The following is a 16,927-nucleotide window of genomic DNA, read 5'->3' as shown; positions in this document are numbered from 1 at the left end:
TCGCTGATTACATAGGTACTCATGTTTGGAATTTTGCATCAATTAAATAAAATATTTCACTATCGGTCATTGATCTTTAGTTCAGTGTGTTCTGTGTGTGTTTTGAGCGCTATGACATGTCCTTCTTCAAACGAGACTTGTGGAGAGTATTAAACGGTAGGCAGCGTCTTGGCTCTGCCCCTGGCATTGCTGACGTCCATGAGCGACGGTAACCACTCAACATCAGGTGGGCCGTATGCTTGTCTGCTTATACGGCAATGAAAAAAAACAAACGTGTGGCACTCGGGAACTGCCGCGGTAAAGTTATTGCATAGCATTTTTTATCAACTTATGCAATTATAATTAGATAATGATAATTTAATATTAAAACAATAATAAAACAAGACCACGCTATATTAAACATTAATAAAACCAAAACTTTAACTGTCCCCTTCACACTCATAAGCTAGACCGCGCGATAGAGAGATGGGCAGACTTTTCATGATGCGAATGCAGTGTGACGTCACGCCACGTGCTTATTCACAAACACTACACAAGCGCAACGTGTGAATGTGTTGAACGCGAGCTACGTGGTAGGTGGAGTGAGAGGTGTTAGGTTTTTTTCGTTACGGAATTTCATGATTCGTTCGCCGCGCTCAAGGCCCGCGATAAAAGCTATGCAATAGCTTAAAATGTTTTTTTGGTCTTTGTACGCAGACGAGCGTATGTCTCAGCTGATGGTGAGTGGTTACCTTCGTTTATGGACGTCAGCAATACCGGGTGTACAGCAAAGTAACTGCCTACCGCTGAGTAGTAAGTCTCGTTTGAAGAAGCACATGACATAGTGCTCGGGATGTTTCCTCATAGATGGGAGCTCATTCCAGAGCCGGTTGGTACGTGACAAAAAAGGTATCTGGAAACGCACTGTCAATGAACGCAGCGGTTCCAGATAGTAACAGATGTGATCATACGTATCTGGAGCTAGAACATAGTAACTTAGTTTAGGTATGAATTTTTATATATTTAATATAATTTAAAATAACATGACACGTATCAAAAGAAAGGAACAAAATGTTATAATGTACTTGCTTTATAGCCATAGTTATAATGGAGAACATATTATCTAGGTAACCATTTTATTTAGAATATTGAATTTAGTATTTATTTCGAGGTTGCGTATAAAAATTTGTACTTTGGTCCAGAGGCGGTTCTGATATTACACAAAAAAAACCAATCACTAGAATATTTAAATGCATCGAAGCATACAAAGTCAACGACCCTAAACAAATTTTCCTTGTAAAATGAGAATCAAACATATATGTAAGTACGACATGAGAACACGCAGAAACCATGTTACAGTAGCTAGGGTCATTAGACCAATGAGGCGTTCGTGTTGACAATATGTGCGATTTGCAAGTTTTCTTTCAAGGTTGGGTTCGCAGACCTATCTCAATGACAGTAAAACATGTAGGTACATAAGTATATTTTTCAGATTATGATTAATACAAACTTTGTGGTCGTAGACCTTTTCTTATGATATTTATTGGCTCATCTCAGTTCATACGTTGCATTTCTTTTATATCGTGTAGTCGATTTTTTTGTTGTTTGGAAAATACAATCTGATGCGGCTCAGCACCGTATTCACGCGGATGAGTTTCGAGTTCTTTGCACACATTGCCAGGAAAAGAGACAATTTAAGAAAGCTACTTGTAACAGCCAAGATATGCGGTAGAAGGCTAGAAACGCTATATTCTCAACTCTCATTTCACGATGCCATCTACGCAGATGAGGATAAACTGAGCTGGCGAAGATAGTCCAAGAGAAAGTTGCTCAGAGGCCACGACCCTCAGCATCGAAGATTATCAATGTAAGGAATAGAGAATTTGAGAAAAACGTTCAAAAATTTCAAGCTCTTATGGACTCCATTACCTATAGTTTTTCAACAACGTCGTGGCCTAAAAGAAACGATGCCTGGTGTATTCGTATTCAATGATGTAACTATGCCGACGCCCAAATCCCGTAAACTTACCTATTTTAACGGCAATATATTATACTTAATAAGCACAATACCAATCGATTCGCGAAATAAAAATCAAACCCGCAAAAAATATTAATTTTGGGTAATTACTAGTGGTAGAACTTACTGCCACACGGTCATGTGTCATTTTGCCTACTTCTGCCACTAAGTTCTCGTTTGAAGGGTGGAATAGCCGTATACTATAGAATTGGATCATCGACCTCAAGATTCAAGGCAGTTTTTTATTATTGACAATTGATTTTTATTATTTTTTAACAAAATCGCAAAGTTACTGAGATCTTCATCTCTTTTTCGACTATACATTAGCGTTATGGTGTCTGTGAACTCTAATTACCGCTTACCATCAGGTGGACCGGAAGTTCATCTACTGATCTACAGCTACAAGCTAGCAAATAAAATATACACATAACTAAATATTTAACTTTGATCCAGTAGGGCCCCAACAGCAAAATCAAATAAAACAATAACAACATATGACTGTAGAATATATTGAGACTACGTCGTGTGGGAATCCCACTTGGTGGAATATGGACAAGACTCGCAGGCACAGCCCACTGAGTTTCTCGCCGGATCTTCTCAATGAGTCGCGTTTTCGATCCGGTGGTAGATTCTACGAAGCACGGCACTTGCTAGGGTTCGTGTTAGCAACGTTGTCAGGTTTGAGCCCCGTGAGCTCACCTACTAGTTATGGTTACGCTGAAATAGCCTCTCAAGGCTATCAGCATAGGTAGGAAAAAAAAGGGAGAAGAAAAATAAAATACACTACATACATACTTACATACTTACATAAAATATAAAATTCGTATCACAGATATTTGATCAAGTGTCGGCTTATCAACAGACCCTGCTGTACCGAACTGAATGAAGTCATTGTCGGTTAACCCCGCAGCGACAACCCTACCGGATGCCAGCAAAGATCACATAACGATCACTTTGTATTAAGCTTTAGGTTAGGTTACGACATAACCGAAAACTCATACTTATAATATGTACGATATACCACGCGATAACTTGAGCACGGCGATGTCCTCGTATAGTAATCGGCAAACTTCTTGAGCAAATGACCTTGACTGCGCAGAACCGAATTTTAGATCACTTTGGTGGTGAGGGTGAGGCGCGACGGCAGGGGAAATCGTATCGAGCGCGTTATTGGTAGATCAGTCGAACCTTGCGTCCCGCACCCCGCCCTCGTTCCGCTTGCTCCCAAAAGTACGCTTGCGTACAGTGGAAAGTCTATCGTTATTAATCGTTAAGTTATTTGTTATAATTGCTTGTGGACTTTGTTGCCATTGCTATTTGTTGAGTGTTTGTTGATTTTTTATAAAACATACACTATGCCGTGACAAACTGGTGTAGTACTTAAAAGAAAGGGTAGAAAATTTGTGTACGACGTATATTGCTTCATTATAAAACAGGGGAAAAATGATATGGAAAAATTAAAACAGACTTCGGAAGTAACAAAAACATCAGTGAGTACTGTTAGGTGCATTATTAACGAAGCTAAAGGCTCTGGCTTGCTCGCCGTGTTTCGGACTCCGGGTAAGAAAAGATCAGGGAAGAAGAAATTTACCGGAATGGATAGTTTCGTTCAATCTGTAATAAAAATATGTAATCATAATAACTACATAACAAGCAGCGAAACTCCGTACCGTACGGAAAGGCTTCGAAAAATTTAAAGAAGATATAAATTTTATTGGCTCGGAATGAAGCTTACGACAAATTATGAAAGAGCTAGGCTTCAGATGGAAAAAAAGAACAGAAAATAATTGGAAGCTGGTAAATGAAAAAAGTAACATTCGATTACTACGAATCGAATATCTTCAAAAAATAACTAATTATAGACAAAAAAGAAGACCGTATCGACCGAGTTGTAAACTACGCCGATGAGCCCTATGTCGACTCATCACGATGATAGCGACTCGGGTGATGAAAACAGTGATGATGATGATGGTCAAGATTATGATAACGAAAAAAAAATTACAAATACCAGCTTCGCTTTAACTGAACCAAGACCTGGCAACAGCTCTAGTTTTGACTTAATAGAAGGAATATCTATTTTACCCCAAGATTAAATTATTACAATTATTAACCTATATGTTTTGTTGATGTTCTAATAAATATATAAATAAATACATATGTTGATTTTAATAATTTAATAGCATTATGACGCAGAGTAAGTAATGTTTTTGCACGTGAGTGTACCATGCGCAAACTTACCCCCACTACGTCAACAAATGCTCAAGAAGTTTGCCGGTTATTATACTTTACGAACAAAAGTGTTAATCCCAGTTTACTTTTACTAAAATCTTAAATGCTGTTATAATAGCAACTAATAGTGTTCAAGGAAATGCTTTTGACACAGTGTTTCATTTGTTTTTTTAACAATTAATCTTAGTTTATTTCAATTTTTCTAACAATTAACTTCCTTGGCTAATTAGACTCCCCTGGATCCACCCTCGGTGTTTTTAGGCTCTTCAAGCACCGGTCACCGTCCTCGTTACGATACTAACACTTAAACACAACCCATTATTTTCAGTGGGTCGAGATTCCGATCCAGTGGTAGATTCTACAAAGCGCTGCTCTTGCTAGGGCCAGTGTGAGCACATTCTCTCAGGTTGAACCCCGTAAACGCATCTACCAATCAAAGCGTGGCTGGAGTAACCCCTTAGGTTACCAGATAATAGATATCTGGGGATAAAATAATACCCACTAAAGTAGAACAACGTAACGTTCTTCTATTTCATATAATAATATATATTTCACATAATAATATATGAAATCTTGAGACATGATGTCGACCTCAGATGTGTTTTTTTTTTTTTTTTTTTATTGCCCTTGTAGGCAGACGAGCATACGGCCCACCTGATGGTGAGTGGTTACCGTCGCCCATGGACTTCAGCAATGCCAGGGGCAGAGCCAAGCCGCTGCCTACCGTTAAAATGTGTATTCTGACACTTTAAACCAAGCTTCACCGAACTTGTAGGCGAGCTCATGGGGCTTAGCCTCGAAGACTTTGCCAGCAGCTGCCCTAGAAAAGAGCGGTGCTCGCTGCCTCTACCGTCGGATCGGTATTGCATGGAAAAACGACACAACAATATCAATAATGAAGTCGTCGTGGCCTAAAGGATAAGACGTCCGGTGCATTCATATGTAGTGATGCACCGATGTTCGAATCCCGCAGGCGGGTACCAATTTTTCTAATGAAATACGTACTCAACAAATGTTCACGATTGACTTCCGCGGTGAAGGAATAACATCGTGTAATAAAAACCAAACCCGCAAAATTATGATTTGCGTAATCACTGGTGGTAGGACCTCTTGGGAGTCCGCACGGGTAGGTATCACCACCACGCCTATTTCCGCCGTGAAGCAGTAATGCGTGTCGGTTCGAAGGGTGGGGTAGCCGTTGTAACTATACTGAGATCTTAGAACTTATATCTCGAGGTGGGTGGCGCATTTACGTTGTAGATGTCTATGGGCTCCAGTAACCACTTAACACCAGGTGGGCTGAGAGCTCGTCCATCCATCTAAGCAATCAAATAAAAAAAGGTAGGTATTAAATTATTAGGAATGATATAAATAACATATATTGTAGTAGGTAGCTTTTGTTAAATTGCAATTACAAAAAAAGGTTTATAAGCTTATCGTTAATACATACAAGAATAAGTAAATAGAAAAATAATTAACAGTTTTATCAATCAACTTCACTAAAGCTCACTGTTTGTGTTCCCGCCAAAACGCTTTGACATCACTTGACATTTATTTAGACATTTTTTATTTGATTAGTGATTGTACGTGTAATGGGAACAAGCCCATAAAGCCAAATCTTTTTCTAATTTTCAGAATAGCGTGGAATGAATCAAAATGAATGAATTTCTTTTATGAAAATTTAAAGAGGACAAAATTAATAGGATTCATCTTAAAAGCCTTTGCTTTTAAAACCTTTTTTGAAATCGAGCGAAATAAATAAAATAAATGAGAAATTATGTGATAGGGTTTATTCTCATCACTCATTCCCACCGCTGTAATTTCACCCTTTTACTCGTAGTCTAAATTTACAATGGCGCGAACACTCTCGACGATACCTGAATCAAATTACTCCGGATAAAAACATATTTGCGATATTTCTACAAACAAAAATAAGCGTCTGAGACCTAGAAATTTAAATTCACTTCCGAGACATTTCACATTAGGTGTTTGATGAGATGAAATGAAATATCCTCTCCGTAAAATGGTTCGAGTTTATCGAGCTTAACGGAGTTTTAGAAGAGCCCGAAAAATCCAGCTTAACAATTTATTGACAGGTATTGTATTAATTTATTTGTAATTCTAAGTAATTGTATTATATTTCCTCTCCTACCTGTTGATGTGATGGTGTTGTCTCATTTCAATTCTTCTACTTTCATTTCATTTCATTCTAAACAATTTCATTACGGTCCATGTCACTTTTTGTGTAATAGACGTGGATTCGATTTTTTGTACAACAATTTTGTTGTGTTCCCTTTGCCTCTCCGTTCCGCGGACAAACCAAAATATAAATTCAATTAAAATATGTAGGTACATAACTAATAATATGTTTAAATTTATATGTATGTACCAAAACCAAAACAAGTTCAGCTTTACCGACAAATGGAATTAATATTATCAATTCAAGGTCAGAACATTTGTATTTTAATCAGTTGGCTTTGCCCCCTGCCCGCCTACAAGTCGCTCAGTGATAATCAATAAATTAAATCATGGCATCGGCGATCTTAAAGTTATTAAAATCTGAAGTAAGTTTGTCATATTAATACATAATAATATCTACAAAATTATTGAAGTGTTTATTTCGTTACACTAAATAACTTTCATCACATCAATGAACTTAGTTCTTGTTCGGTGTGCTTTTGAACAATGTGAGGCTCTAAGACTTACCTACATAAATTTTTAAACAAATCTCATGTTGACAAATAACATCTCTTTTGTATTATTCATGTGATTTGTTATTTAAAATTAATACATTATTCACATCTGCCACCATTCGACTGTTGCGCAGTTGTATATTTTATTTTATTGATTCGAAATTCAAATTCATTGAAGATACGCCGCAAACCTTTGTAATTTTTTTGTATCGTTCTAATCGGGCAAGAAACATCAGAATGTCAATACTGCCGCCAACTTTGAAATAACACGAGGAGGAAGTCCCCATAGCATTCATATCACCTAATATAAGGTGGGCTGTACGTTAATGCTGTAAATTTATGCAAAAATTGAAAATAAAGCATCCTGGACATCTTACAGTAAATCACTATAAAACTGATTGTACACTATGACTGATATGAACATAAAGATTCTAAATAGATTTAACATTTCACTTTTATTAGTGCAGCATAGAATTTTTAATTCGGATGTGTGTCTAGATTATATAAATTGGCACGAACACCTGGTAAATTGCCAAAATGATTTCCTATTTCTTACATATTATATTATATATTATGGATTGATGTGTGAATGAGTTCAAGGCCCACCAGTAAAGTGGTTATCAGACCCAATAGACATCTACAACGTGTATGCTGCCACCTTAAAATATGAGGTCTAAGCCTCACATCTTTACTTCTATACTAATATATAAATCTACAGTGGTTTTTACGGATGTTATGTTATAACTTCTGAACCATGTATCCGATTGACTTGAAACTTGGTATCCATGTAGAAAATACATGTACTTAATGGATAGGCTAATATTTATATGAGTGTTGGACTACCTACACCAGTTGTGAGGCTTTAATGATGAGAATCTTTGTGGGGGTGAGAAATAATAATGTTAATTTTAAATGCTCAGCAAAGCGGACGGGTACAGCTAGTGTATAGATAAAATGGTATTTTACTGTCTATCTGTGGATTCCCTTAAGTATTAAGTCATTCTATAGTAAAGTTGTTGTGGAGTAAATGTTCTCTGATCCAACTTCTTAAAGCAAACAACAGAAAATAAGCAGAATGTTATTCGAAAGCTTCTCAATCATTCTCATGTGTATCTCTCTCTCTCTCTTCACCCTTATTAACAAAATATAGCTCTAATAACTGTGCCTCCAGTGAACAAAATTTAACATACTTTATTGTACACCAACATAATTAAAAAAAAATGCAAAATGTTGCAAATTTAATTTTTTTTTTTTAAATTATGCGAAACAATAAAAGACAAAGTCAAGTCTTATTGCTAAAAGAAGTCTCACAACAAGGTAATCGAGAAAAATAGAAGGAAATATTAATATACTAATAATTTTATCAGATTATTATAATTCAATGTACATATAAAAATAGCTATATGCTATATTATTATGGCAAATGAGATATACCTGATGTAAAATTTTATGATAGTTATTATGTTTTAGTCCCAGCTCGTACTGCGTCGCTCATATAGCAGCTCTGCTCCAACCACAAAGCTGTATATTGATGGACAATATGTAGATTCAAAAACTACCAATTGGATTGAGCTGACCAACCCAGCAACTAATGAAGTAATTGGCAGGTATATATTACGAAAAAAAAATGTAATAAAAAAAAATCTTGTTGAACAATAGCAATAACCAAATCATTGAAAACTTATTGAATAAAGACTTCAAAGTGTTCTTATCATTCAAGGTTGACAGCAATTTTGATAAGTGTATGTTTTCTCATTAATATTGAACCTTAGCTAAATTGTGCCCTATCATATTAGTAAAATCTTCTACATAGCAACAATTTTGTTCCTTTTTGACATAAAAAATTGCTTGTTTGTTAGATATATTCATTTGATATCAAATACAATTATGCTCATTTATTTTATCTTTGTATTGTTCATGCACTGCTTTAGACTGATAAGATAAGTATTATACAACATTAATAACTACTTGCGCTATCTCATTTTGTTTCTTTCAGTTTTAAAATATGATAAATTGAACAGAATTTAAAATTTATTACTGACGATAACGTAATGTTTTGATAAAAATAATCATTCCGTTTTCGTCATAACTACTTAAGTCGTCATTGTCCTAATCTACCCTCAACACAGATGTAGTTACTGTTACACATAGTTGAATAGTGGGCAGAGGAGTACCTACTATGCTGGTTAATGAAAAAGCCTGTAATGATTTTAATGTCACCTGTTTTATCTTGACCCTAGCATCAATTAGGATACCTAACATACAGTGCAATACAGTGAAAATAATTTCTATTGATTTAGTCACTCCTGTCCTGTGCTTCTAACATTAGTGAGGTCCCAGAGTGCTTTACCTTGCAAGCATATTGTCCAAAGCAAAAAAAATATATTTATACAATTTTTTTTACCTATAATATCTTTGTTGTAATTAAGTCCCAATTTTATCTGTTAAATATATATCTACAGAAAATTATAATATACATTTTTAAGTAGTAGGTACTTTTATCTTGTCTATGTGTTCAGATTTGAAGGGTGGGACAACCATTGTCCAATGGCTTCAACAGCATGTCTCAAAGTGGGTGTCAGCATTCTCATTGTTGTGTCTATGGATTCTGGTGATCGCTTTACAGCAGGTGGGCTGTGAGATCGATCACCCAGCTTAGCTATTATAAAAATCAATGAATAAATAAAATATTAATGTACTTGACACACCCGGAATGATATCTTGATTGTGATAGCAAATTGCTTATAGTTTTATAACCAAAATATAAATATACATATATATAAAGTATTCTTCACACATGCCAATTGATACTAACAAAAAAATAATGTTAGTCATAAAAATTTAAAGATAATGAAGTAGTAAATTCTGAGTAAATGCATGCTGATTTTATTTATTGAGAACAGTTTTAGGTTGAAACTTAATTACCAAATAACTATTGCAGGGTGCCAGAGGCAACTCAGGATGAATTGACTTCCGCTTTGGATGCAGCCAAGAGGGCCTATAAGACATGGAGCAAAAGTACTGTTTTGACTCGTCAACAGCTAATGTTCAAGTTTGTAACTTTTTTTTATTATAAGGCTAAAACTGATACCGTAGTGGGGTGATTTTTAATTTTTAATTACATTAGATGTGTGGGAGAGGTTACAGCTTAACCGCTGTTAGAATGGTTATTACAGCCTATAAACATCACAACCAAGATTTTGAGATATGTTACACCATTGCTAGAGCTTCAATTTATTAACAGCTACTGGATTTAATAGATAAATGAATGTTGTGAGAATTTAATTTTTGCTAATGCTCTATACTTGACTGACATCATAACATGAATATCGCCACTGATCTAGGAACACGAGAACAAAGTCTTAGTTATATTGCTTATTGATTGTCCGACCATGTTAATTTCAAGTCATTGTGGGTCTAAAAGATAAGAAGCCTGCCGCGTTTGTATCAAGCGATGCGACTGTACCTGTGTTCGAATCCCGCAGATAGATACCAGTTTGTCTGATGACATACATACTTAACAAATATTCACGAATTACTTCCACGGTGAAGGAAATAACATCGTGTAACAAAAATCAAATCTACAAAATTATAATTTGTGTAATTACTGGTGTTAGGACGTCTCGTGAGCCTGCACCGGCAGGTACTATCACCCTGCTTAATTCTGCTGTGAAGCAGTAATGCGTTTCGGTTTGAAAGATGGGATAGCCATTGTACTGTAAAACAGACCTTGGAACTAATGTCTCAAGGTACATAATGGAATTTATATTGTTGATGTCTATGAGCTCCGGTAATCACTTACACCAGGTGGGCCGTGAGCTCGTCCACTCATCTAAACAAACAAAAAAGCAGACTAATAAAATATGCAAACTAATTTACTTTATTTATGACTTGAAAGATTTGCTCGGCTACTGAGAGAAAATCAGAGCAAATTGGCTGCTAAAATCACTGAAGAGCAAGGGAAAACTATAGCCGATGCTGAGGGCGATGTGCTTCGAGGAATTCGTAAGTTAAAATAAATCCAATATCATTGATAAATAATTTACGTCAATAATGTTGACTGTTCGCTGGTGATTGATAAGATACGATAGAAAAAAGTCCAATTAAAAAGTAAATTGTGTATTTTAAAATACTAATTTGCTTTTTACACAGCACGCAATGTAACAATTATTGACAATGAGACGGTAAAAGGTTTCAGGGTTGGGAGAAACGCCCCAGTCATCTAAGATTATTTAAAATTTAGAAATTCACTAAAATGTGTTATTTGCTTAATACGATAAGTATTTATACCCATTTTGGAATACCCTGTATAATTTCGGTCAGCGTCCGAGTCATAGAAATAATTAGAAACAGTATGTAGTTCATGAATCAACTTCATTTCATCATACAATGCGTTTTTTTTTTGATAATAATTATTTATTTTTCAAACGATTTTAATTCTAGTGTTTCACTTTGTTGTTTTTTTTTTATTAAAATAGAGTCAGTGGAGCATTGCTGTAGCATCACATCGCTTCAGCTCGGCGACAGCATCCAAAACATCGCCAAAGACATGGACACGCATAGCTACAAGGTGCCACTTGGAGTTGTTGGAGGTAGATAATTCCATACACAATCCTAATTTTATAAGAGTTTTGAGTTTTATAAATAGTAGTATAGTATAGTAGTAGTAGTATAGTAATACATATAAGAGTTTGAGTTTTGAGTAATCTTTTTTTGTATTTTATTGTGGCCAGGTGTTGCAGCCTTCAATTTCCCGGTGATGATCCCACTGTGGATGTTCCCGCCAGCGCTGGTAACCGGAAACACGTGTATAATCAAGCCTTCTGAGCAGGATCCTGGAGCCACGCTCATGATGATGGAGCTCCTTCAGGAAGCCGGGGCTCCTCCGGGCGTTGTTAATGTAACTTGAACGCTTTTTTTTCAACAGTTTTAATTTTGAAATTGATCTAAGGCTCTCCGCACACTAGGCAACCGAAATATTTGAGCAGTTATAGCAAGCAGCCAATCGACGCCAATTTATGATAATTTCTTCGAGCGATTTGGACTTCATCTCGTAAAGAACGCAAAGCACTGGATTCATCATTCTCTTTTTCTAGAACGGCATTCAAAAGGCTTATTCTATAACTATTTTAAAGATGTTCATACCGACGCTTGAAAGGCAAACGTGACTAAGCGACAATAACTGCTTTATACATAAATGATAGGCAATAACCATATTCGATGCGCAAAAAATATATATTTCTAGGTTTATTAAAATCATTTTAATCCTACAGCTAGATTTGTTAAAATACATTTTTTTTTTGTATTTCTACTTTAAATTAGTCTACTGTAAAGTACCCTTCAAACCGAAACGCATTACTGTGTACAATTTCCAAAAATATTCGAAATTGAGTTTTTATGCGTAAACATTTGGTATCACCAGTATTTTTCTCATAAATACTATCAAAAGAGCGTAGTTTAGTTTTAGTTTTATTTTTAAAGTTTACCTATGTTTTGACTACTGTTAACAAAATTAATACATACTTTTACCTTACTTTAAAGGACAGATAATGTAACTAATGGTAAAAAATAAATATTGTAAAGATGATTAAAATTAAAAATATTACATGTTTTAAACCTCTAAAATAGTCCTGTAAAATTAGTAAGTTTTGAGATTATATAGTTTTAATGCGAGAAGACGATATATTCGTCTGGCTGCCTAGTGCGCGGGGAGTCCTAAGTTTTATGTAAATACATTTCTGTTAACCAGATCATTCACGGGACACACGGTGCGGTGAACTTCATATGCGACCAGCCGGAGATCAAGGCCGTATCCTTCGTCGGTGGCGACGCCGCCGGAAAACACATCTACACTAGAGCTTCGGCTGCTGGTAACGTTTATATATATATATTATTTCCCTTGTAGGCAGTCGAGCATACGGCCCACCTGATGGTGAGTGGTTACCGTTGCCCATGGACTTCAGCAATTCCAGGGGCAGAGTCAAGCCGCTGCCTACATACATTATGTTATACATACATACATATTATTATATACAACTATACTACCTGTACCCTTCAACCATATTAATTGGCATTGATTTCACAACGTTTTTGCGTTATCCATGACCAATAAGAACGAAATGTAAATAAAAATAGTAATTAGGGGTATGGTAGTTTTAATATCGGCAAGACATTGAGATTCATACTAATACTAAATGATGATTGAGAAGTAATGGAAACCAGAACATGTTGGAGTGAGGTTCTGGCCATATCTATCTAAATAGGATGTTTTATAGCTGATCTTTATTGGATGTAGTTGAGTAATCGCCAGAATGTTTGTCCTATTTTTATGCCACACAAGGATATGTTGTTAATATGATTTTTAAAGGAACATAAATTAAACTATTTTTTCTGATTTAATCTCAATGTTTCCGACATCTTGAATAATTAACAGTTTTCATGTTCAGTTCAAATGTAAATGTAAATTATAAATTGGTAAAATAAATTATAAATTCAATACAAGTTTCAATTATATCTACGATTATCGAAATCCGAAAAAAACGTTTTGAAGGAGGTAAAAGTTAGACACGTTTTAATACTCTGATAAATAAATGTTTAGACTTGACTTATAAGGATATTGTATTTTATTGCCAATCGAGTCTGATTAGGTTTCAAAGTGTTGTTTTATGTTTTTGCAATTTTTTAATATGTTTGTTTTGCACTGTTGGTTTTCCAAATAAAATAAATAAGATGCATTCAGCACTTTGAAATTGGAATAAAAAAAAATGTTCCAGGCAAACGTGTCCAAAGCAACATGGGCGCCAAGAATCACGGGGTGATAATGCCGGACGCGAACAAGGAGCACACGCTCAACCAGCTCGCCGGCGCGGCCTTCGGAGCGGCCGGTCAACGGTGCATGGCGCTCAGCACTGCGGTCTTTGTCGGTCAGTATGCGGCATACAGACAGGGTCAGATTCATTCGTGAAGCAGCTTTGTTTTTATTGCTTAGGTTTGTAGACGAGCTCACGGACCACCTGGTGTTAAGTGGTTAACGGAGCCCATAGACATCTACAGCGTAAATGCGCCACCCACCTTGAAATATAAGTTTTAAGGTCTCAGTATAGTTACAACGGCCGCCCTACCCTTCAAACCGAAACGCATTACTGCTTCACGACAGAAATAGGCAGGGCGGTGGTACCTACCGTGCGGACTCAAGAGGTCCTACCACCAGTAATAGCCCGCTCTTGAGGTGGTCTTGAGGTCTTCTTTGAAGGTGCTCGGGCAGCTGTTAGCAAATCTCATCCCCTCCCGGCTGAGCCTTTGCTCGCCCACCTGTCTTTGTGAAACTGGAAAGGTATCCGAGTCATAAGTAATATTGCATTACAAAACTTACTACAACAAAAAACTTATTACAAGTATTCGTTTTGTCTATTAGGACAACTAAGTCGTCTTTTGGATTAAATAAAAGTACTCCTCCTTTCTGAGTCGCAATCCTTATGAGGGTCGTGACCACCTTCTCTCGTTATCCTTCTCTGGATGATGTTTCGCCATCGTCCTCTGTTCTCGGTGGTGTGTATAGCGTCGTAGACAGAGTAGTGCGGACTTGGTGGGACCAGCGCTTTGAATTGCGGCCACGAGATCTTTTGCCTGCAATCTTGCCAGTTACTATCAATTTTTCAAGATTGTCACCGTTCTTTCTGGCAATATGACCGCAGAACTCAAACAACACCTTGAGGCAGATGATAGAAAAAACTCAATATATTTTATTATAGGCAGTGCTAAGGAGTGGATCCCTGACCTGGTGAAGCGTGCGCAAGCTTTGAAGGTCAATGCGGGTCACGTGCCCGGCACCGACGTGGGGCCCGTCATCTCGGTAGCCGCCAAGGACAGAATCTTAAGGCTTGTGGAGTCAGGTATTGTATATAGAAAAACGAGTAATCTATACTAATATATAAATCTACAGTGGTTTTTACGGATGTTCCGTTATAACTACTGAACCATGCATCCGATTGACTTGAAACTTGGTATCCATGTAGAAAATACATGTACTTAATGGATAGGCTATATTTAGATGAGTTTTGGACTCCCTACACCAGTTGCGGGGGCGTTAATGATGGGAATCTTTGCGGGGGTGAGAAATAACAATGTTAATTTTAAATGTCCAGCGAAGCGGACGGGTACAGCTAGTTTGTTTATAAATTTGATTGTAATACAATGAATATGTATGGCATGCAACCATTTAGAGGATTAAATTTCTTTAAAATCATTTTTAAACAATAAACAATGTTCCACATTGGACGACCCGCGAGTGCCCTATATACATAAAAAAAAGAATATGTAACATTAAAATTTCGAGAATCTTTCACAAAGACAACACCGACCGAGATTTGAATTAGGCTTCGACGCTACACGATCTGGGTTACTAACTAGGTAATCCACCAAGAATAACAAAAATATTATACACGAAAGAATTGGCCAATACGTACCTTATCATTTAGATTTATTTTATAAAGAAAATTTCTGTTTTTTTTTTGTTAATGACACTACAGATAGTAGAAGATAAGTAACTATGTCTAATTTCCTTTTATTCATACCACTAAAACTCTTCTTCAAAAATTACTCAATCAACGTGTTATCCAGAAAATGTTATACTCAGAAAAGGCTAAATTTTATTTACACAGGTGTAAAGGAAGGCGCTAAATTGGCTCTCGACGGTCGCGCGGTCAAAGTACCCGGATTCGAGAAAGGCAATTTCGTCGGGCCCACTATCATCACCGACGTGACGCCGAGCATGGAGTGTTACAAAGAGGAAATATTCGGGCCGGTTCTCGTCTGTCTGTTCGTTGAGACCCTCGACGAAGCGATTCAGATGATCAACTCAAACCCGTACGGGAATGGAACGGCTATTTTCACCACTAATGGTGCGACGGCTAGGAAGTTCTCCGCGGATATCGACGTCGGTCAAGTGGGCGTCAACGTGCCCATTCCCGTGCCGCTGTCGATGTTCTCGTTTTCGGGAACGCGCGGCAGTTTTCTGGGAACGAACCACTTCTGCGGGAAGCAGGGCCTCGACTTCTACACCGAACTGAAGACGGTCGTCTCGTTCTGGCGGGAGAGCGACGTGTCGCACGCGAAACCGGCCGTGTCTATGCCCACACAACAATAGTTTAATTAAAAAAAAAAAAGTTCTAATATCTTTCGAATTATTTGAAGAAGGTTTTTGTACGATTTTTTTTAAAGCGACGGAGCGAAATTCTCATTTCAATTTTATAGAAAATGTTTGGTGATTTTTAAATGGCATCGGAACTTGTTTGTAAAGAAGTGCATTAGCTAAACTTTTTGGGGTAACATACGTGTTAATGTCTTAGTAGCGCCGAAATAACTCTCCCCAACCTTTGAGCTGGGTTACTACTACGCGGCAGAAATTAGCAGTGTGGTAGTTAGTACCCACCCGTGTCGACTCATGACCAAAGGAACCGCAAGACTTAAAGTGGCCTAAAAGGTCAATTTTCGCTTTTGATGTCCAAATGGATGAACATTACAACTGTATTCGCGTGTAGTTCTAAGAATACTGTCGACTACGTGTTGTTATTTTCCCACTGAAGTCTTCCATCTTTCTAGATACTTAAAGTATATATTTTATTAGTTATATTTTTCACGATTAAAAAATATATTTTTAATAAACAATTTTGTTTTGAAATGTCTTGTTTTATTTGGATACGGGGCTTGAATGAATTGGCGTGTTTAAATGCTTTAGAGATGCTAGGTTCTCCCTTACACTTCTTTTTTTCAATAAAATATTGTGAATTAAATTTGATTCTCGTCAAAGTTCGTGTAACCTAGCCTATAGACACAGCCCGCTGAGTTTCTTGCCGGATTTTCTCAGTGGGTCGCGATTCCGATCCGGTAGTGGATTCCTCAGCACTGCTCTTGCTAGAGCTAGTGTTAGCAAGTTCTCTTAGGTCGAGCCCGTGAGCTCACCTACCTACTCCCGCGTACTTGGAATAAATAGCCCATTTGGCTACCAACG

The 16,927-nt window shown here is 36.9% G+C and overlaps 1 protein-coding gene and 1 long non-coding RNA gene across 2 annotated transcripts; one reads left to right on the top strand and one right to left on the bottom strand.

Annotated features, from left to right (window-relative positions):
• Window positions 1-4,368: 4,368 nt before the first annotated feature.
• On the bottom strand, window positions 4,369-6,513 carry LOC134200565 (uncharacterized). Its single transcript, XR_009975532.1, has 3 exons — window positions 6,378-6,513; window positions 5,602-6,102; window positions 4,369-4,705 (listed from the first exon to the last, which is right to left on the bottom strand). It is a non-coding gene; the product is annotated as an uncharacterized LOC134200565 (long non-coding RNA).
• Window positions 6,437-16,597, top strand: LOC101737113 (probable methylmalonate-semialdehyde/malonate-semialdehyde dehydrogenase [acylating], mitochondrial). The gene is made up of 10 exons (XM_004928215.5): window positions 6,437-6,789; window positions 8,389-8,525; window positions 9,860-9,970; window positions 10,817-10,923; window positions 11,397-11,510; window positions 11,652-11,818; window positions 12,668-12,788; window positions 13,692-13,841; window positions 14,670-14,810; window positions 15,579-16,597. Exons 1-10 carry the CDS (start codon window positions 6,754-6,756, stop codon window positions 16,061-16,063), a joined length of 1,569 nt encoding a protein of 522 aa, XP_004928272.1. The 5' UTR covers window positions 6,437-6,753; the 3' UTR covers window positions 16,064-16,597.
• The last annotated feature ends 330 nt before the right edge of the window (window positions 16,598-16,927 follow it).

This window comes from Bombyx mori, chromosome 18 (assembly GCF_030269925.1).
Source record: "Bombyx mori chromosome 18, ASM3026992v2".
In the NCBI taxonomy this organism is placed as follows: domain Eukaryota; kingdom Metazoa; phylum Arthropoda; class Insecta; order Lepidoptera; family Bombycidae; genus Bombyx; species Bombyx mori.
Note: the sequence above shows the minus strand (reverse complement) of the source record. Positions and strands in the feature narration are given on the sequence as shown.